We start from the raw sequence: 23,557 nt of genomic DNA, 5'->3' as shown, positions 1-23,557 counted from the left end.
GATTTATAGATTATCATGACAGAATTATGCTAATTGAAGATAGTTAACTCCACATCAGAAACATAAATTCATCAACTAACCATTCAGAGACGTCCTGTTGCATTCTACATGTTGTCACTTCTTCTTGAGTCTCTCCATCTTTGTCTGACTCTGTTTTATACCCCCCTGGTTTTTTTAAATTGTAAACATGGTTACTCACAGCTGATGTAGCCAGCGCATTTATTTATTAATTTCGAACGGTAAACAGTCAGATTCACCAGAACTCCTTTACTAGGTGTCCTCTGTCACTTTTTAACGGACATCCTGCAGCCAGAATCGAGTACTCACCCAGACCATGGTATAATAGAATGCTAATGCATAATTTAAATACATAAAAAAGCTCCACAAATAAAATAAATGGGCAAGACAATTAGCATGATCTTCATGAAGACAAATAAATGTTCTATAAATGTCATTAAGGACTGTTAACATGGCCTTTGTGAAGGCAGATTAACATTCTAAAATAAAGAACAGTCTTTTATGACTGTTTAATGACCCTCATGGGAGAAAATAAGTGTTCTAAAATAAAGAACAAGCATTTAAGACTATTAACATGGCCTTAACTGTGGGATCCCTATATACCCTTTGTTTAATTAAAATCTGTACAAGTACAACAAATATGTATAAATGTAATAATACATACGTACATATATTAATTATATATATAGGTCAGACATGGCCTATTTTAACAGAGAAGCATTCTGAAATAAAGAAGGACTGTTTCGTGGTTTTTATGAGGGCAAATAAATGTGCAAAAGTAAAAAACTATAATTTAGGGAAATTTACATGACTCATGAAGGCAGGTAAACCCTAAATTAGGTTTTGATATATATTAACATGGCATTTATTGAGGGCACATAAATGTTCTCAAATAAAAGAACAATCGTTAAATGTTCTAAAATAAATAATCATTATTAAGGACAATTTATATGACCGTTATGAAGGCAGATAAACCTTTTGAAATAAAGAACAATCACTTTGGAATAATTACATGCTCTTTATTAAATGCAATTAAATATTCCTTAATAATAAGAAACAGGACATTTACAATATTTACACAAATAACTATTTACAGTGAAGCATTTCTCCTCTCCTGCAGCCACTCTTCTACAGTCTTTCCCTCTGCTGTGGCACAGAAGAAGAAGCTGCCCACCCTGGTGTGCCCAAACTCTTTTTTTCTGGGCTGCCCACATCGACTGCATGTGTAATCTTTTCTTTCACGTTGCTGTGGAGGGGGCAGCCCTTGCTTCTGGGCTAAAAACTCTTCTGCCTTTCTCTTCCTCCACAAAGTTGTTCTGCTCAAAGATGGAGCAGAGAGTGACGCCGGCAGTGGAGCAGAGAGCGATGCTACCGGTGGAGCAGAGAGTGACGCCGGCGGTGGAGCAGAGAGAGATGCTACCGGTGGAGCAGAGAGTGACGCCAGCGGTGGAGCAGAGAGCGATGCTACCGGTGGAGCAGAGAGTGACGCCGGCGGTGGAGCAGAGAGCGATGCTACCGGTGGAGCAGAGAGTGACGCCGGCGGTGGAGCAGAGAGAGACGCTGGCGGTGGAGCAGACAGGGCGGGTGCTGATGCGGGGGGAGGATGTCGCTGATTGAGTGCTGATTGAGGTGCAGCGGGCACTGACGTCTTCTGTTTGGCTACAGGAAGAAGGGTGTTAGACACCATGCGGATCTGAGGCAAGGGCACACTCAGAGCCAGCACGTCTGCTTCCAGCTTCTTCCAGTAGTTGTTGTACCTGTTTAAAATGGCACAATTAATAGGATGAACAGAATATGAGAATTGTAAAATTCCTTTTATAGCTGGCTTTAAAAAGAAACTACTTACCAGACAGAAAGCGTCCGCTGATTGACCTCAAACAGCTGAATCCTTGCCCGTCCCCTCAGTGCTGGGCAGTTCCCCACCAGCCTCCGTATGGCCTGGTAGTCGTGTAGAACGGCAGCCCAGCGGTTCAATGAAACTCCCCACTTCACCTTCCCCGCTGGATGAATGGAGGAAAGCTCCAGACATACTGCCTCTACAATTCGACTAATATTGGGCCATTGCGCAGGGCCCGACCCCTGCCCCAGCACACACCTGTAAAATAAAATAGGGAATTATAAAGCATATAGTCATTTACATTATTAAAGCTCTGTGTGCAAATATTTAACTTACCGCTTCAGGCTCTCCTTTCCATGACAGGTGGAGGTTTTGGAGTGGGTGGCCTTAAACCTGCCTTGTAAGAGTCTCCCCTTGTGTCTCGTCGGATAGGAAACACCTTTTTTGTCACTGTCCGGCAGTCTGTCCCACAGCCGAACAATGTCAGTGGCTTCCCTATCTGAGACACAAGGCTTTTCTCTCAGCTCGACGAGGTACCTGGCCAGGTCCACCACTCTGTCAAAACCTGGTGTCCCGTCTGGTCCTCTGCACACCTAACAAGAAGAAAGAAGAAATTAGTGGATGGATAAAAAAAGTCCTCCATATGATGGCATGGCAAGGGATGCCTGCATGCATACATACATCTTCTTGGGGCTCAGGAGGCAGGTCCTGGGAGGACTGAGAGGGTGAGGCTGAATCCTGAGACAAGCGTACAGCTTCCTGGGTGGACACTAAGGAAAGAGGGGAGATGGTGTGGTCCTGCTCCTCTGCCTCATCCCCAAATCCCTCATCTTCTGCCTCCCCTAGGTCATCTGGGATTCTATCTGGGGCATCTGGGTCCCGCCCAAAGTCCTCCCTGAACTCCCAGGACTGCTGCGAGCACAGGTACTCCACCCCGATGAGCTCGCCTGACAAAACAAAATTAAATTGAAAACAAGGTTTTAAAACCGACACCTGTGCATTACAAAGAAAACAACAAAGCATGGCATTATAGACACATACCCGTGTACTGTCCTGGCTTTGAATGGTCTTGTACAAGACTACAGCCAAGAAGACGCTGACTGAGCTCATTGAGGCTGTGCTGGAGCGAGGCACTGTAGCAGCGCAGGGACGACGGGCCCTCATCCATTACGGTAGCAGCAGCAGCAGCAGCAGCGCGGTCCTCGTTCCACCGCTCCAAACCCTCAAGCAGATAAGCCTGGAAATTTTCCAGGTTAGCGCTCGTTCCTGATAAAAAAAAAAGGAAACATTAACACTAATTTATAATTACAAAAGAGATAAAAACAGACAATCACAAAAAAAAACATTGAGGTGGATGTGTGTAATCTCACCGGGTATGAAGCGGTTGAGGTGGTTGTGGAAGGACTCCAGGGAAGTGAAACCCCTAGCGCAGCGGTAGACAGGAAGTGTGAGCCCTCCCCTTGTCATACTTCCTGTCTGGGTGTACAGCTGCACACCAGGGGGGTCCTGGATGCAGGGAAGATGGCGTCTTTGCGTGTCCCATATGACGTCCATCCTCTCCTGGTCCACCAAGGGGATGCCCATGGTTTCCCTGGCGTCCTTGAAGGCCTCCAGCAACGTACAGATTAGCTGCTCTGTCTCCTCCACGCCACGTGTGCAGCGCCAACTGTCTGGAGGTGAGCCTGCTGGTTAGCTGGTCATCAGTGAGGCCTCTGATGCCATGCTGTTGCTCTAGCTCCCTCATTTTGGCCTCCCTCAGCAGAGCCACATCTCCCTCGTCCCAGACGAAAATGCAGGCAGAGAGCTTCGCCATGAACAGACCGTAGAGCGGGTGGCTGTCAGTGTGCAGACCAGCGGCGAAGCGCCGCATGAAGTGCCACACATCGAGACGTACCACCACATCACTCCAGCCGCTGAACATGGCACCTGCTCTGGATGTGCCCACAGAAGAGCAGCAGTCTCTGTCCACATAAAGGAGCGTGGGGGGAGCGACACCAGCCGCCTCGTACCTCTTCACCAGGCCTGTGGTCATGGGCAGCAGTCCCTGACCCTCGTGTGAGGTGAGCACAGACATGAGGACCTGTCCGTGCTCATTGCCCACATTGGTGACCCAGGCTGCGGTCCCAGCTGCAGCTCCTGCCAGTTTTTTGGCCACCTGTTGTTGGAAAACAGAAAATTCAGTACAGATAACCTACAAATTTTTTATCTACACCTGTATATACACATTTGGGCCTTTGAAACTAATATTTGATTAATATGTTACCTTTTTTGTGGAGGCCATCTTCAGGATGGACCCAAAGACAGAGGTGACCCTGGCTTTGAGCTCACCATACCGGGACCGGATATCCTCTGCGTGGACAGAGAGGAGCCACTTGGCGGTTGGTACAGGCGGCTTGGGTGGTGGAGGTGAGATGGGCTGTGTGGTGGTGCCATGGAACCGGTGACACACAGAGAGATATTGCAGGGACCTCTCCATCCATTCCTCACTATGCTGTTCACACAGCTTGTGATACAGCATAGAGACGCTGTTGCCGAGAGATCGCTCCCTCATCAACTTTGCCACATGCATATCACAAGAGAACCTGTTAAAACACACAGACAAAGGCAAAGTTTATTAAAGTTCCTTTAAAGTGTTATCTTTTCCAGAGCAGAGGAAAGGTGCGATGTTTCCCATACAAAAAGATAAAAAAACTGTACAGACTTTGATATTGTTTTAAGACTGACATCTATCGAAGGTCAAGCAAGGCTCAATGGGGGGCCGTTAACACATCTTGAATAGAACCTCAGCTGTCAGGCTAGGTGTCTCAAGGTGTTGGAATGTTATTGTTCTGAGCTTGACACCTTTGAAAGGTCAAGCAAAGATCAATGGGGGTGGGTCGTTCACACATTCTGTATAGAACCTTGACTGGCAGACACAGTGTCGTGGGGAAAAACTACAAAAGCTTGTTTTGTGTACAAATTATTACATGTAATTAATTTTAAAAGTACTAAGAAAAATATTATTTTTAAGTAATTTAAGTTACATTATTACCATTACATCCTAGTTAACGGTGTAACATGTTAGTAGGTAATTGCACCTGCAGTAAGAATAATTTTCTCATGACTCACCGGTAAGTGAGGATAGCTGGGATTCAAGAGGTTAAAGACAAGGTTGTTTTGTTTGTTATTTTGACTTGGTCAGCTCCTGCACCACAAGTCCCATATTAAGAAAATAAATAACTTTTTTGTTTGTTCCAAATCTTGTAATTCTCTGACTCTTTCATGTTGCGCCTCTTCCCCTAGACGGGGGTGTAACACTGGAAAACATGATTTTTATTGTAAGTTTTTCATTTTTTTATGTTGCTAATTTTAGAAAACTTTCAAATTAGCGTTTACATCCAACGCTGTAATTAATACAGGGATCGGCTGGAAATAGTGACCTCTCTTGATTTGATTTTGTGTTAGGGGATTTACAAATTAAAATCCCAAGGACCAAATATGATTCATTAAAACCAGGAGTTAGAAGTCGATTTAAGACGAGACAGAATTATAATAAATATAAGAAAGTTTCACTGAAGATGGTTTTTTTTTCTCCATGGATGCAGATCTTCACAGTTGAGCCAGTGCCAATGACTCCCACATAAACTAAATTATATTAAAATAAAAAGTTTAAATTTTATTAAAAGAGCAAGTAAGAGTACACATGATATTATTAATACTGTAGCATCAGACATCATGAAATTGTAAGTGTATTGCTGTAGTACAGCAGATGACATTGTGTTGCAGTTTATCAGAAGATTCATTAAGTGAAAAATCACACATTTAAGACATTTTAATATTTTCTGGGGGAAAATCCTTTGTACATTCCTCAAATATGAGTTAAAAACTATTCCAGGTCTCCTGTATTTTTGTGTTTTTGTGACATTAATCTTGTTAATTTCTATGAATCTGTGTTTTATTACAGGTTGTGAATGATGAAACTTCCTCATTCATTAATCATACTGACAAACCATCAGTGACTGTTGGTAATAATAGGACTTCCTGCAATTGAAATGAGAATGTGGCTGCCAGCGAGACTTGGAAGATCATTATTTATTTATTTATTTAGTATTACATCACAGGGGACACATTGAAACATGTAAGAGTAATAGTGTCATGCTACAAAGATTCCAGAAGTCGGCACCAATACCAGTCAAATTTCAACTCTTAGCCCCTATTGTGTCATGCCAAAGATTCTGAAATATCGACCTCTTTTGAATTGTCAACTGTCTATATTGTATCAGAGGCCCTTTGCGATGCTTATACTGGTCTTCATTTGTACATGCACAGCGTAATTATTTATATTTTATGTTGGTTGTTTCAACCAATTTTCAAGCCCTGCCTGCTAGCTAGTTGAAATGAAACTGGAAATATGGCTACTGACTGGAATAATTCATAACATTAACGTTACTGTTAATGGGATTCATTTCAGTATACATTTACATAATCATACTGTACACAGTACATCGAATGCATATATTATAACCTACACCTACTTGGACATTTGTCATGATTTCTGTTATTTTGACTCTACTCCTGTACATAATTTGAAATTAAATGAGAACAAAAATATCTATCTATATACAAACCACTATTGCTATTCAAATTGTTATTCTTACACAACAACATTATGGAAGAAGCTGGAGGATTATTTTGCTCATCCGACAAATTATGCAAATTAGGGAAAATATAATTTTATATTTTTATTGTATTATGATACCATATAAAGCTTAGCCATACGTTCTGCTTTTCTATGATGTTCAGGATTTTTTATACTGTCATAGAGGTGTAAATTCATTTTCACGTTTTAGCATTGAGGTCTTATTTGTGGGGGTGCTGCTGTACTTATTTGTTTTATATCCAGATGTATTTCTAATATTCTGACCACCTCATGTAACATCACATTTAACTATGACCTCCGTATTTACACATTTCTGACTGGTAGCTAACGTTAGTGAAGTGTTGATCACGTAAGCTAGCTGCAATTAACTATTTTCTTCCAATAAACGTTAACTAAAGTTGGCTACATAAATTACAACTACTGACTACTAGATTCATTCTGGTCCTGCTTCGGATGCCACGATGCCATCAAGCGGTATCTCTGGTCGTAATCAGTCCTTCACTGACCAATCAGCGTTCGGGTCAATATCACCATAGAGTGCCTTTCAACCCTCACAATACTCACACATTTTGATTTTAATTTACCATTCGCTTTATGTCATGTCATAATAGTAGACACCCAAATACTATAATAAATATATTATCTGAGCTCCCACAAATTTTTTTTTTTAATTGTGGGCCATTTTTTAGAGCATAAAGCATAGATATGTCCACCCTGTCGTGGACATATAAATTACTGTTAAATATGTCTTCATTGCATTATTAAGATACAAATGATACTTTCTGAAAGGTATGATGTCCCTTTCCTAAACAGGGTTATTTGTTTGCTTTAAAATTATAAATACATAAAAGATTTTATGTAAATCATGTGTTTTTTAAGGAACTCATACAATTCGCACATGTATTTTTTCTTATTTGGAGAAATATTTGATTATTTGGATGCAGTTTTTTGTTTGCATGTTATTGCCCCCACACCTAGCACAATGGATTATATAGGTATGATTAAATTATTATTTTAAATATTATTTAAAAATACCAAGATGACAGGGTGGACGAGCCCACGACAGGGTGGACAAGCACACGATGGAGTGGACACATAAAGCAGAACACAAAAAGCATGACAAAATATGACAATGAAACATTTATTCAACTTAAAAAAATAAATATATAATTACATTCTCAATCACATTGATATAACTGAGAATTTAGAATGGCCTCTCTGGTTGAGATGAAAAAGGCAGGGAGTTCAAAAACCTGCCCGTCTTTTCAGCAAAATGTAAACATAAGGAAAATTATAATAACAAAACATGACAAGGCAAGTACATTAAATGCAACAATTAGTTTTTTTATTTGTGGCCAAGAAATATTGTAGTAAATAAATTCTGCCAATTTGTAACATTTACAACTTGCCCCAAACTGGTATTGCCAGCACTTTCTGCCGCAATTTCTGCCGCACTCAGAGTCATGTCCTGAGAACAGCAATGATTTTATGTTTTTTTATATAACAAAATATTATCTTGTTATATTATATTATATGTTTCCATAAAATGTAATATAAGATTGCTATAAATTGCAATATTAACTACAAATGAATGCTATGTCCACCCTGTCATGTGTATGTCCACCCTGTCGAGTCTAAGTGGCCGACAGGGTGGACATTTTGGAACAACGACAGGGTGGACATTTTGAGCTTCAATTAGCATATTAGCTTACAACAAACTGTGATAGTTAGTCTGGTTGTTGAAGAGAATTTGGTATATTAAAACGTACATATTTGGAAATTATTGTATTTGAATCACTTCCAGTATATTTTATGCCGACAGGGTGGACATGTTAAGCTTTGGCAAAACAAGTAAGCAAACTCATATGAAGAAAATTTGTTAGTTGTAAAATCAGCAGCTACTCGCCTCAGCAGTTGAATTTCCTACCACTAAAGAGATACAAAAATCTGTTGTCCTAATGTTACTAATGGGGGTGGCCTATTCTTAAAGGGGGCAGATTCCACAATATGACAGGGTGGACAACCATTTAAGGGACATGGACAAACTCTTCTTTTTTATTAAATAAAAATATTGTTTTTATTATAAACTGATCAATACACTCAATTTGAGTAATATCTTATTAAACAAAATATTAATAGTAAAAAATAAATAAAAAATAAATATGATTTGACTATTTTACTCTCATTCAAATTTGATGAGCAGTGCCTGGGACATAGCAAAATAACATACATCCTCTTATACAAAACTATAGAAAATCTTAAAAATGTATCTAAAGAGCCAAATAATGCTACTGCTATGAATAAAACAACTTAGCCTTATATAACACACCCTTTCATAGTCATTTGTATGTAAAGTTATAATGGAAAATTAGTTATTTATGTTAAGGACACCAAAAGGCACCCTACAGTGATATTGACCCGTTCATTAGCAGAATGCTAGCGTGCTATGGGCAACAACAACTCAACCTGTAAGAAATCGAAAGGACAGAAGTACTCGTTCATTCAACTTTCGATCTATAACCCATGTTGAACTTGCAAAACCTACAATCAAATCTGAGATTTCTCAACGGCAATCGGATGTAAGAGACAAATTTAGCCTTCTAGCTCCATAGACTCCCATTCATTTTGCACTTTTGGTTTTACACAAAAGCTTCAGTAAATCGAGGAAAAGGAGTTTCCCCACATGCTACGTGTAATATCCTTTGGTGCATCATACATGAGGAGACATGCAGTGAAATTAATGTGAATCTTTCTTAACAGATGCAGAGCGGACAACGTGCCTTGACACCGGCTCAGCCAACAACAGACTAGCACCCCCGCTCTCTATTCCCGTGTATCACCAGGGTAACCTATATGCAAACCCATGCCGCCCTCTACTGGACAACATTGACTATAGCATCCCATTTACTACACTACGCAATACGAAGTGACCGTTCGAAAGGGAACAGTCACCACATCACTGTCATTGTATGGAAAAAGATACGATGAAAGTGAATGGTGGCAGCAGTCATAAAAGATTGAGAAAACATTTTTAGATAAATCATAATATTAAATTAGTTCATCAATTATAATATATTAGTTACTAAAATAAATACAAAAAATTGTGGTACGTTTTAAATACATTTTCAGTATTTACACTGAGGTGCTAACATGCTTAAACTGTCCTTTTGATCTGCTCTCTACTGAAGTTAGTAAAGATGATGACAGTTGGAACGATTGATCACTCACGTTTATTCACTGACCATTTGTGGCATTTAAAACAGAACTACGCTCAGCAGCTTCAACCACACTGACTGACTGCAACAACTTCTTGCAATACAGTCATGAACATCTTACCTTTGGTCGTGTTTTTGGTTTACACAATGCTGAAGCAGTTTGGTCTTCCTCCTGTGTGTGAACTGCATTAACAATAACACAGATGTGTTCAAATGAAAAAGTTTTCAATATTATTTGGAAATTTGTGCATTAAAAAAATAAATACAGTAGGCCTATACTCTTAGGCGTGCTAGTATTTTCGCCCCCCAAAAATGTTTTTAAGCCAGTTATTTATATAATTTGCTGTAGTGTGTCAGTAGGAAAAATCAGTTTACATTTCCAAACAGTCATTTTGCCATTAGTTGTAATAATCCAGTGAAATTTTTGTATGCACAAGGAGTCTGACAACAGCCGGTATGATCAGGATCATCTGATCTCACCATCATCGAGTCCATCTGGGACTACATGGAGAAACAGAAAAAACTGAGACAGACTAAATCCAAAAGAATTGCGGCAACGTCTCCAAGACACTTGAAGAAATCGACCTGCAAAGCTACCTGAAAAACTATGTGCAAGTGTACCTGGACAAAAGCTGTTTTAAACACAAAGGGTGGTCACACCAAATATTGATTTGATTTAGTTAATAGAAGTTAATTGATAAATAAAATCTATTTATGACATTATTTTTGAAAGCCTCCTCACTTTAAAGCATTTTTACACAAGTGCCTAAAACTGTTCACAGTACTGTAGCTTTGCAGGCATGTTTCTTCAAGAGCCTTGGAGACAATGCCACAGTTCTTCTGGATTTATTCTGTCTCAGTTTTTTTCTGTTTCTTCATGTAATCCCAGATGGACTTGATGATGGTGAGATCAGATCTCTGAGTGGATTATGCCGGCTGTTGTCAGACTCCTTGTGCATTTAAAAATCTCACTGTATTACTATAATTAATGGCAAAATGAATTTTTGGAAATGTAAACTGATATTTCCAACTAACACACTACAGCAAAAGATACAAATTACTGTCTTAAAACCATATTTTGCGGGCGAAAATACTAACGTGCCTAAGACATTTGCACAGTACTGTATGTATATGTTTAAATTCTCCTGACCTGTTTTTCTACATTTCTTGCAGATGCAGAAGATCACGACTACAGCAACAATCATCAGAGATCCAGCAGCAGCAGCAGCAGAGATCAACAGTATGTACAGTAACGGTAGACCTTGATCTGTAATGGACAAAAGGAACCATTAGTGTGAGTGAATCTGTCTGTATGATCTACAACAAACACTATCAAACATCAACACTAATAACATGAACGAACAGTTTAATTAATTAACACATATATCATCAGTGCTGTGGTACCTGCACATGTGTGACAGAGTGTGTTGATGTCCAGATGTGTGGTCTGGTTGCTGATGGGATTGTTCAGCACACAGCTGTAGGTGTTTTTATCCTGATATTCCACCTCCAGAGGTAGAGAGAGACTGATGCTGAGATCACACACACTGATGCTGGACAATAAACTCATTCCTACGTACCAGGAGAGAGTCGCATCACACACATTCAACACTGATGAACACACCAGTGAACATGATGATGATGATGAAGATGATGAACAGTCTCTGGTAATGTAAGGAACTGAGGAGCTGGAAAACAACAGAATAAACAAAGATTATTATTTTTGGTGTAGTGGGTTGATGGTGAGTGAGTGTTTCTCATCTCAACCTATAAAATTACGGTACGTAAATATTTAAAGGAATATTTGTAGTTTAGTACAAGTTAAGCTCATTCAACATCATTTGTGTAATAATGTTGATTACCACAAAAAATTGTTTCCAATTTGTGTACAGCAGAGAAGCAAAAATATGTGTTACAGTGAGACGCTTACAATGGCCGTGAATGGGGCCGATCTGTAAACATTAAAATATAGATAAAATATCCAGTTGTGAACAATATGAAAAGAGATGTGAAAAGAAAACGCTTAACTCAACTTTTTTGTGTAAAGTTCTAATCTAATTTGACAACTTTGTCGCTTTGACACTATAACTCTAAAACGACACTAAAGCTAAAACTAAATACATTTTGTATTAAGCAACATTATACCACAAATTCTGTTGATTCAGCTTAACTTAAACTGAAACCAAAATATTACTCTAATAAAACAAGAATTTGTAAACACGTCTCCACTCACCATAGACAGAAACACTGAATGTTTTTGATGTCAGTTTCGCTCCACATCTCTAGTGTATAAACTCCAGTATGTTCAGTTGTGGTGTTTGTGATGGTCAGAGATCCAGTTTGATTGTCCAGCTTCAGTCTGTCTCTGAATCTCCCATCAGTGCCGTTATATGTGGAGAAGATTCCAGCAGCTTTACTGATTTCAGCTATCAGAGACGTTTCAGCTCCATATTTCCACAGTATGTCTTCGTCTTCATGTATTTCAGTATCAGTGTTTAGAGTGACAGAATCTCCCTCCATCACTCACACTGAATCACCAAACACACCTGATGAACATGAAGAGGTTTTGACACTGATTAAGGCTCTTACAAATTCTGAAATCAAATTGAATTTGTATCTAAATGTGTTTTGAAGAACAGCGGATGTTTCATTAGCTTTAAATATGGGACATTTTCAGCTCACTGAAAGATGGGCCTGAATCCATATGTTTGATTTAAACCTGGGAAAAATAGCAAATGCAAGACATTTGGATATTTATTTATAACTTATCTTACCAGTTAGACTCCACCTGCACAAACAGAACAAAACAAGCGCGTGAAACATTTTCTTCAGTGGCTCAGTGTAAACTCTGATCTAATAAAACAATCCGCTGAAAACACAATCATCTCACATTATTGTCAGGTTTACGGAGGTGTGATTCTAGCAGCTCATCTGAGTCAGACTGAAACTGCTGCGGTCGCTTTTCTTCTGACATGCATCTTTTGGATGGACAAACAGCTTTTGCATGAGAATGGCTATTTGTTTGATGTGTGTTCAGTTTGTAGGTGAAGAGTTTCTTCCTGTCCTGCTGTGATGAACCTCACAGTCACTGACTTCCCTCCAACACAGAACTATCAAACTTTAAAGTGTAAAACATCTTAGATTTGGGGATAAATGAATAATATATCACTCCAGGTTCTGTTAAGCAATGGTCCAAAATAGTCAATAATTTACTGTAAATTCTTTAATTATTTAAAAGAAACAGGACTTTAGTTATATATTATTAAAATCTATTTTCCCCTCACTGCTGAGCCAATGGGTGGAGCTAGACTTCCAGTTCCCCCTTTCTGGACGTAATGGGTGGAGCTTGAAGGTCCAACCACACCCTATATATCCCTAACTAGCCTGAACATAACCGATTACTCCCATAGAGGGAGAGCTGGATGTCATTTGGCTCTGCAGTGAACACCACTATTCAACCATTTTGCACTTTAAAGTCCAATCCAGTACATAGTGAATACATGTTTTATAAAAACAAACATTATACGAAGAAACAAGTGCGCGTGTACATAGGACGTGTTCACTCACTGCACAAGACAGCAGCAGCGTTTTTAAATAAGCATAACTTTTTTCTTTGTATTTTATTAAATGCTTGAATCTCCTCATTTTAATGCATAATTATGCATTTAAAAGTTAATGGCCAAACTGATCTTTATAAAAGTCCACATTGTACACATAACTAGTCTCTCCCTTGTGAAGGCCTCCTTCCCTTTACCTCTGTACTGATAAAACGTTGTCGGGATAATTCCGGTTCACGTGGCTACGCGGAAGCGATTCAATTTTTTAGCAGAGCCATGCACCAGGCACTGTTTTATGCAAATGAGCGACCAATCCACAGCCCAATTTCACCTTAGCTGGAGAGTACATCTTCTCACAGTGTCACCTGCACCGTTTCAGGACGTTCTGATGTTGTATTACAAAATAAGAGCCCTCCAAAATTAATAAATATGCTGTTTTGGCTTTACATTTCAATTTTCATAGAAGAGTGAAGAGAGTCTATAGACTCTCAGCTAAAATGTGGATGCATTTACAATACACTTCTTGAGACACTTGTATGTGTTCGGATGTGATATATCATCAAGAAATACAAAAACGGAAGTTACATTTTTTTCTTTTAATATATAAAAAGAGTAAACCATAAAATAATAAGGGGTTTTACGTCAAATATTGATTCCTCAAAGGCTTTAGAACACCTTTAAAAACATTGGGTGAAAAAATATAAAGAAACAAAGTAACTATTTACATTTCTGTGTTTGTAGTCACCATACGATTTTTTTTGGGGGGGAAAACACCGAAATAAGAAAATGTAAAGGGAAAATAAATGTTCATTTTGAATTGAATATTCTGTCTCAACTTACCAAACACATCCAAAAACAACCTCTATATGGCACTGTGCACTGCATTTGCACATCAGCCTTTCAACATTATTCTTGCATGTTGTGCCACATGTGAAAGCAGTTACGCTCTGGCTGTAGGCAGAGTGGCACATCACACTCATTACATTTCCATGAAGTGTCCTTTCTTGGGACCCCATCTGCCTTACATTTCCCACACCTCAGCCTTGCAAGTGGTTTTGAGATTGGCACAGGCGTATGTCCAGTTCTCCTCTGTACAGGCACAGGCACGGCCTCGACTGTGACACCACACAGCTCAGCCACAAGCTGCTCCACGTAGGCCCTGTGGGTGATGAGCTGGTTGGTTGGTGTGTTCCTCAGCTTTTGAATTTCTTTGTACATTATAAAGCCATTGGTCACAGCAATGTCAATAAAATGAAAGAACATGGTTCTGTACCATCTTCTGGTTGTGTGATGAACCGAGTAGTACTGTATCAGCTGGTCTGATAAGTCCACTCCCCCCATGTACATGTTGTAATCCAAAATAGGTTTTGGTACTGGTATGTTTGTCTCCTCCCAGGATCCATCCCTATTTTTCTGCTTCCTCTTGACAGTGTCCCCATCATAAGCAACATGGACACTGCTGCACATTGCCACCTCCTTGTTGTCCATCCACTTGGTGAAGACAAGGTTATCTTCTCTTATCCACCTGAGAGATCCTCTGGGGGATTTCTTGGTCAGTTCATTTTTTTTTGCTTTTGGAGCCTCCTCCCTCCCTTCACGTATAGAACCACAGGCTCCAAAATTGAGGGACAGCAGGTGCCTGAAGAGTTTTGGGCTGGTGTAAAAATTATCACAGTAGAGGTGATAACCACTGCCGAGGAAAGATGGCCTCATCAATTCCACCACAGAGTCAAATGAGAGCCCTTGCCCAGATGCCAACCTGCTTTTACCTGTGTATATGTTGAAGTCACAGGTATAGCCTAGGGATGCTACCCCGATGACCGTTTGACCGATGGTTGACCGTCTCAACGTTAACCGATCAAAGTTGTCGGTGGTCGGTTAAAAAAAAAGTGATCTCTAAATTAGGCTATTATAGACAGTGGACTAAACGCTACTACAGTTAGCCATCTCATTCCAAGATATTTTTGTGTGAAATGAACAAATCCCTCACACTCAATTTTTCATAACTCGCCTGTTTGTTGGCTACTTGATAAACCAATAAAAACATTTGGCGCCAGGTCACAGCGTTTGGGATCGCGCGCTCACAAGGTTTGCGAAAAGTAAAGGCTACAGGCTAAAACACTGGAGGTTAGAGCCAGGGCAGACGACAGGATGAAGCGTGCAAAGAAACGTAGTGTGTGGGACCATTTCACCAAAAAGAATGACACAGTAAGTTGCAACTTGTGTGATACAGTGCTTAAATACAGTAATACTGTAGAAATACATTACATCTACATTTCAGTGTTAACAGATAAGGTGATGATGATCATCATCTTTCTTTATTATTGTTAGCACTAACGTTACCTCAAACTAAAGCAGAGTCTCTTCGGAGCTGTCATTTTCTTAAATGAGCGAGCCGCTGCAATGTTTCTAATGAGCTTCTAACGCTAGACTAACGCCTTTATTTTCAACGCGATCACCTTGTACCCAAACCATTTCAAAACTAAGGAGCCATTTGTCCTCCGATTACATACAAGCTCCTCGGCGCCGCGTTTGCGGGACTCATGTTTCGCGCTGTAGGGGATTTAAAAAAGTGACGTGAGTTGAAGCGCGGCACCGGGGCAGTGTGTGTGTGTGTGTGTGTGTGTGAGCGGGAGGCAGAGGGAGATGCGACAGAGTTGCGAAATTGCAGGCGCGGCTCGAAATGGCTGTTATTTCAAATAGCGTGGCATATTTTAAACTAATCGGTTAACGATTCAGCACTAAAAAAGTGCTTGAAAATGCCGAGGGGGCTTTGTTCTACAGACGTGTCCAATTGCACTCCAGGTTCCAGTCTGGGGCAAAACCTATGTTGAATGGGGGTCACGTCAGGATCCTTTTCTGTCTTCCATCCTTGTTCCGGCTGGTCTGGTGGTGCTGGACGTCTGACAGGTGAAAGCGACTGGTCTTCTAGGGAGCCAAACTCCTGCACAGCACAAACTCTGTGACACAGAGGGCCTCCTTCCCCTACGACGCGACCTCAAGGTAGGGGTCGCAGACCATCCTCTTGGTGGCTCTGTGGCAGCGCTGGAGGAGCCGGGTCGAGGAGGAGAAATGGATCTGCGGGCTGTACTCGGCTGATCTGGGGTTTCCTGATTTAGACTAAAACACACAGATGTTATCATTAGTTTACATTAGTGATGCACGATATATCGGCCGCCGATATAATATCGGCCGATATGGTCAATTTTTTACACATCGGTATCGTTCCGATGTCAAAATAGGGCCGATGTGAACAGGCCGATAATCATTCCTGTGTATTTGTGTGTAGGCCTATGTGGGGCCGGCGGGGATGTTTGTTTTTGCACGCGCACATACATTACACACATAATGTGCTGAAGCAGGTGCTGGAGGCGCAAGTTATGGCACTCTGCCTTGTTCTGACCGACCATCAAAGTATTGTCGCGCTGGAGTTACGGGGTTATGATGTAGCAATTAAATCACCTCAGACACACATGTAAGTTAAGTGTTTCACAGTGATTGCTTTGTTAAGATTACTGAATAATGGCATACTCTCGGGGGAAAATTATGATGAAAATGATCAAGGTAAGAATGACACACGACACGGGTGCATAAAAAAGATAATCTTTAAAATCCAGTAATAGCTAGCGGTAGCCTTTAGCTAGCGATGCTACTTCACAAACTAGACACAAACACGTTTCGAGCCATAATCAACAACTTATCTAGTAACAAGTGCTGCATTAGAGCAGGCTTGTAGGATATCTTAATACACAGCCCGTAATACAAGGCTACATGTAGGCTACAACTTTAATAAAATGCTAGCTCTCGCCTGTCAATGACAGTCCATTGACTGAAAACTACGCGAGTTGGTCAGTTGGAGCCGCAACGACACACACATTATACACCAGCAGCAGGAATGTAGTAATTTAGAGCATACCTTTTGTTGAACCCTGGTTAAAATCCATGTCAAACAACCGACAAGAAAGCAAATCCATTACAATGCGGAACTACTAACCGTTAGATAACGTTACAGTTCTTTAGGGACACCTAGGGTGCTTCTCAATATCCCTCCTCGTCTCCTCGCTCCTCTGTCCTCCATCCTATGACCCGGAAACCAATCAAGCACAGCCATCTTGGAGGACATCTCAATTCTCTAATTGCACCGCGAGGAGTCGAGGATGGAGGAGTGAGGAGGCTTTCAGAGGAGTTATGAGCGAGGATACACATGTGTATCCTATACGGAAGTGTTTTATTGACTAAACTTGACACACGTATCAATTCTCCTCCCCCTTCACATCGTTCACAATAATTTGAATTTATTCTTTACCCTTGCAGTTTATATAAACCACACATCTCACATATTTCAACAGGGTATCTTGCTTTATTATTATTCATTATGAATTTCTTAAATAAACAAACTTCAACAACATAAGGGCAGATCCTTTGAGCGCTGCTGATGACGCTATGAAGTGACGCTTGAGTGATCAAGTATTCCAATGTATAAAAAAAGCTTTCATTCGATTCCTCCATCCTCATTTTCTTTCCTTGCGTCCTTCCCTCACAACCTACAGGGGGAGGAGCTGAGGCGCTAGGAAAGGAAGCGAGGGAAGGAAATGAGGATGCACAAATAAGAAATGAGAAGCACCCCTAATCTGTAGCCCTGCCTTAGCTCTGAAGCTCTGTGATGAACTGTTTGCGACATCAAGATTGCAATGCTGGAATGTGTGTGTGTGTGCAGGGTGGGAAATTAGCACCCGCCACCAGCCAATGGCTGGTACTTTTTCAAAGTGGCGGGTGACTTTGCCTCGGAGTCAGCAGTATATGAATGTACAAACTGTTGAGGGCGAAGTAAATAAAAAGTGAAGGTACTTTTCGAACAAGTGGCGCATTGATGACGAAGGGAAAACGAGCGAATGGTTAGCCTACCTTCCCGTCGAACAGTCCATGCACTGTACTTACTGTCGAACCTATGCGTCGTCCGAAAATGCAAACAGTTCGTTAGAGGAACAACTAACCTTAAAATAGAGTCAATAATGAATATGACCAATTCTATTCAGAAACGTCCATGCGATCGGCAAAAAGGGCAGACCTTTTCGGGACTACGTTTGGATGTGCAAGTAAATTACTAACTTGAAGTTATGTTTTGTGATGGCTAGATAGCTATCGTTTTTTTAGTTTAGCGATAGTTTTAGCAGCCGCGAGGATAGTTTTTAGAGCCGATACCGTGGGTGCTCCGGAGCTCGATTACGTGTCAGTTAAACTTTTCATCTCCAATCCTATCTGTATTTGTGAGAAGTGGTGCTGTCCTGAGTTGAAAGATAGCCTACTTTACGGCTTTATTATCGAGTTAACCCTCTGGGGTCGACAAACGCGCTGGCGCGTTTTGCTGGATTTTTTTCAAATAGCAGCAAAATACATTTAAATACTCCATCATTTATGGTCATACAGACTTAACTAATATTAAAAAATAAACTGTAAAATAACCATGCATACAATTCTCTCAAAAATACAAACATGTACATGCATGTTGCTCACATATTATGGTAGCCCTGTTTGTGCTGAATAGTGCTTTTAAAAAACAAAAACAAAGGGTGTGCGCCCGTGAGCATCCACGGAGGAAAACATAGATTGGCGCCTGAGTGCAGCATAACTCATATTGTTAAATGGATAAAACGAATTACATATTTGTAATTGACATCAATGTTATCAAAGTCACAGTTCTCATTCATAAATTTGAATTCCAGAAAAAGTGGCTGGTAAAAAATACAAGTGGCTGGTAAAATTGGGCATCCACCAGCCACTGTGGCTGAAAAAAAAAAGTTAATTTCCCACCCTGTGTGTGTGTGTGTGTGTGTGTGTGTGTGTGTGTGTGTGTGTGTGTGTGTGTGTGTGTGTGTGTGTGTGTGTGTGTGTGTGTGTGTGTGTGTGTGTGTGTGTGTGTGTGTGTGTGGCGCGCGCGTGTGAGAGAGAGAGAGAGGGGCGCGGGCGCGATCGAACAGTGGAAACAAAAACATACTCCGTCATTTTGTTCATACAGGACATTTCCAACTATGCTCACTACTTCAACTTCTTGTTTATACATGTGAAGCCATTCATCATAGTGAGTCTAATAGGGTTAATATTGATTACATTTTAAGTGTTATCATAACATTGTGCTATAAAATAGAAGTTAAGGTCTTTTGCCTTTGTAGGACAGTACTGTACTTTAAAGTTTTGAACTGTTGTACTGTTCACAGAATACAGTGACTTGGTCTCAAGTGAGTTAGATGTTTATTGAGAATACTCGGGGGTTGGCTTATTCATAGTGTGAATTCAGGACACACTTGTATCCTTTATAAAAATGTATTTTTATATAAATATTTATTTTTTCTTCTGAAAATGTGATGATATATTTTGCACACAGGTAAAGGTGCCCAATATCAGCCATTTCTGAAAATAAATTACATAAGTAAAAAAAAATAAAAAAAGTTTTTTGGAAAATAGCTCTTTATTTGATTATCATACAAATGTGTTTTTTATACAGAGATATCGACATCGGTAAATATCGGTATCGGCCATAAACAGCAATATTAATATCGGTTATCGGTATCGGCCACCATTTTCACATCGGTGCATCACTAGTTTACATGCCCACATATCAAAAGTTTTACAGCCTTTATTAAAATGTGGTAAATAAAGATTAGCTATTCATCATCATGTGTGTCTTTTTTACATCCAAGTCATAGAACTTCTACAAAATTATTACTGGAGCCTTCATCATAGTATTCTATGCACAGAGTAAATACAATGTCTAAACCAAACCCCCTCCCATGTAGACAAATAGTACAGGCCTTACATAAGGCTTACTGCACCATTATTTCTGAAAAGCTACAATAGAGCTGCACGATTATGACAAAAATCATAATTGCTGATTATTCCCTTGAAATTGTAATTGCGATTATTAATTACGATTATCACAATTTACATTGAATATATATAGGCATATTATAATACATGTTTACACAAAAATTGTTAACACACACAAGTACTGTCCCCCTTTACTTAACATACACATAAATTGTAAGAATGACTCATAGTAAATACTAGAAAAACATTAGGACTATGCTAAAGCAATTAAATAGCAGTCCCAAACTAGTTTTTGTGAATACAATGTTGATATGAGCCACCACAGTCATTTAAAAATATAAAAAATAACACAAAGTGAAAATAAAGTGGCATTTTGGGGATATGGAAAGGACAGTTACCATGGTGAATACACAATACTAACAAGAACTGTTAATGAAACAGCTCCTGGTGAATAGACTGGAAATCATACCTGCATGCAAATCATTCTCAGCTTGAACGTGATTTATTGGTATTTTACTTTTATTTCGTGACTTACTAATTTACATTGTAACGACGTTGCATGCTCGTAGTTTCTTTTGCACTTCATACAGTGAAGCGATACACAGCGCGCGCCGCCGCATTTGCGCGTGCAATTGAAGAGTGCGCGCTACGAGCACAGTATAACGGCTCACAGCACAGTAAAGTCTGTTTTTCTGAGGTGAAAGACTTTTTATTTCAGCGTACACTTACGTCACTCCCTGGTATGTCATATTGTGCTGGGTTTTCTGAAGTAATCGTGATTCGCCTCTCATATATGCTCTAAACACACATGCAGAGTGGATTTTCTTTTGTAATCGCGGCTTTGAACGATTACGTAATCGTGGCATCCGTAATCGTAATCGCAATTAGAAATTCGATTAATTGTGCAGCCCTAAGATACAATAAAGTTTCCCTAAAAAACATTACAATAAAATAGACAAGCAAAGTAAAAGAAATAGCTTATAAATAAAGATGGACTACATGCAGCCAAAACTGCAATCACATTATAGCAATAGGCTATACTACCATTTATAGCAAAGACCCATGCATTTTTCAAATCTACTTAGTAATAGTTATTAATAATGGCGCACATTATTTGATTACTGCTCCGTTACTTCTGAAAAGCTACAATAAAATCATTTTACTAAAAAAAACGATACAATATATATTACACAATATATTATCAGCAATATTGCATTCATACTTATACTCCTCAAATGGATCGATTCGTGTAATTTACACTCGCAATAAAACACAACATTGTGCTTTTGTCACAGTCTAAACTCTTGTCAAACTGTAACCTACAACTGTCACCCAACCAAACACACAGTTTTTAAAGCAACATATTTATCCAAACCCATTTCAAAACAGTCTGTGGGTTACATCTTTTGGACATTAATCATATCGCATTGGTTTTCATTTCTTGTCTTCAGAGCAGTTACATATTCTACATTGATTAAAAAAAATCAGATGTGCTTTTAATGGTAGTATTATTTTATACGAAAATCTATTATTTACCATTCAGATGAGAATAAAGTCAGGGTTAATTAAAATTAAGGAAAACAAATATATTGATCCGTTCTTAAAGGATAATTCAGGTATTTAGCACTTTGAGTCTATTTTCTAGTTAGTTTTGGATGAACTAAGTTAGAGTGGTGTGTAGAATTGGGTACGATAATCCTGTCTCGACTTTTTGAATCTTTCAGAATCGCCTCGGACCGCTTCAGAGTGAGTGTCTACGAGCATACACAAACATGTCCCTTAAAACAACCCTTAATGTTCGTTTTCAAAACTGTGCAAGAAGGACTATTGCAGTTTATAACACAGCAGGTAGACGGCATCTTGAACACTGCGTTCTTCCCTCCATGCAATCAAGTCCGGCGCGCACACACTCTCTCACACACACACACACACACACACTCACACACACACACACACACACACACACACACACACAGACACACACACACACACACACTCTCTCTCTCTCTCTCTCTCTAAAGTATCTTTCTCTCTCTCACACACACACACACACACACACACACACACACACACACACACACACACACACACACACAAACACACTTTCACACACAGAACGCAGCCACCGAATCCACCGAACGCAGCCACCTGTAATAAAAATTGAGAAGAAGATTTTCAACGTGTTTGCATCAGAAATTTTTAAAAATTAAATTCGGACAACATTAAGCCTAGGCTATACCTTTTTTATTGTATGTGGATGTGGGAGGGGAAAATGTCGAGACTAAAGCCCTATTCGGATTAACTTTACAAGGGTAGATGGAGTAAGTTAATAATGTAATTTTACCACAGGACTTCTGTAATATCAATAGCCAAATCGCGTGTGATAAGATATAGGTTATCAATAACACTAGAAGTTGGAGGGGTAACTCAATTTGCGCGTCGCTGTCATGCGTATATTACATTGCTTCCTGATATCATGTGCGCAAACACAAATAACCTATACAACAGGGCAGTTGAATTCTTATCTGATAACCTAGAAGCTCTTGTAATTATTACTTTAACAGTTAACGTTACCCCACCTCTCCATGCCGGGTGAACACCGGCTGATGCAGTAAGTTAAACAGCATTTCACAACGATTTCAGTACAGTAATAGCAAATATCCTTGCTCCTTCTCGATTATCTGGTAATATTCTATTCACAAAATACAACCAATAGTACAGTAATGTTAAGACTTACTTGTGAAAAGCCCTATTTTCGATGGTCCGGCGATTAGAACAGGAAAATGCTCCACAATGCTCTGGCATCTTATCTGCTGCCACGCAACGAAACTGGGAGTATGACCGGTTCAAGATGGCGGCCGCATTTCTCGGTGCTCAGCGGCCAATAGGGCATCTAGGCCGTTTCTCAATATGCGTTCTTGTCTGTACTTGTGTTCTTGTGGACTTGTGAAACGTCATCAGTCGCTGCCCAAGTACTGTCCCAATTCAAAGTTCACATCTAGCCAAGTCCAGTTCAAATCCCCGGATGTGTTCTTGATCCGCCCCGTTTACCGAGGATGCATCGAGAGGTGACTTGTTTGGACTTGAGACAGCCAGGTATCCCAGAATGCATCTCGCACCAACCAGCAAGCGTCAATAGCAGAGGAGAAAACCCGCGTAATATCAAAATACTACTGTTATTGTGTTATGAAATGTAATTTTAAGAGTGTTTCAGGCGAGAATGTAGTTGTTTAAAGCTCAAATCTGTGGTTTATTTATAAAGATAGCGCCTATTTGAAAAATGTATCTGACGCTTTCGGAGTTGTGAGATCCAGGTGATCACCGGGTGTTCAACGCCCATCAACCCCGACTGGAACAGCTTTGCCTCGGCTAGTGCGTCTGACGTGTGCTGCTGGCTCTGGTGTCTCTAAACATGACGGATATTCGTCGTGTCGATCTTTGGTCTCACACTCATTAATCTATATTT

The 23,557-nt window shown here is 39.9% G+C and overlaps 1 protein-coding gene across 2 annotated transcripts; it reads right to left on the bottom strand.

Annotated features, from left to right (window-relative positions):
• Nucleotides 1-1,016: 1,016 nt before the first annotated feature.
• Nucleotides 1,017-23,198, bottom strand: LOC143734933 (uncharacterized). 2 transcript variants are annotated; one of them, XM_077225249.1, is made up of 12 exons: nucleotides 22,829-23,198; nucleotides 11,943-12,255; nucleotides 11,114-11,397; nucleotides 10,860-10,976; nucleotides 9,831-9,892; nucleotides 4,119-4,437; nucleotides 3,226-4,010; nucleotides 2,897-3,121; nucleotides 2,537-2,802; nucleotides 2,192-2,448; nucleotides 1,865-2,113; nucleotides 1,017-1,775 (listed from the first exon to the last, which is right to left on the bottom strand). In XM_077225249.1, the coding sequence occupies exons 7-12, from the start codon at nucleotides 3,437-3,439 to the stop codon at nucleotides 1,109-1,111; spliced, it is 1,878 nt and encodes a 625-aa protein (XP_077081364.1). In that variant the 5' UTR covers nucleotides 3,440-4,010; nucleotides 4,119-4,437; nucleotides 9,831-9,892; nucleotides 10,860-10,976; nucleotides 11,114-11,397; nucleotides 11,943-12,255; nucleotides 22,829-23,198; the 3' UTR covers nucleotides 1,017-1,108. The 2 variants fall into 2 exon arrangements, 1 of the variants encoding a protein (XP_077081364.1); XR_013202823.1 differs by lacking the exons at nucleotides 1,017-1,775; nucleotides 1,865-2,113; nucleotides 2,192-2,448; ... (6 more) ...; nucleotides 11,114-11,397; nucleotides 11,943-12,255 and adding an exon at nucleotides 19,714-22,239.
• Nucleotides 23,199-23,557: the final 359 nt, after the last annotated feature.

The sequence above is a fragment of the Siphateles boraxobius genome, unplaced genomic scaffold (genome assembly GCF_051911475.1).
Source record: "Siphateles boraxobius isolate OS27281-9 unplaced genomic scaffold, OSU_SipBor_1 13, whole genome shotgun sequence".
In the NCBI taxonomy this organism is placed as follows: Eukaryota; Metazoa; Chordata; class Actinopteri; order Cypriniformes; family Leuciscidae; genus Siphateles; species Siphateles boraxobius.
The sequence above is the reverse complement of the archived record's forward strand: the minus strand, read 5'-3'. Positions and strand labels throughout refer to the sequence as shown.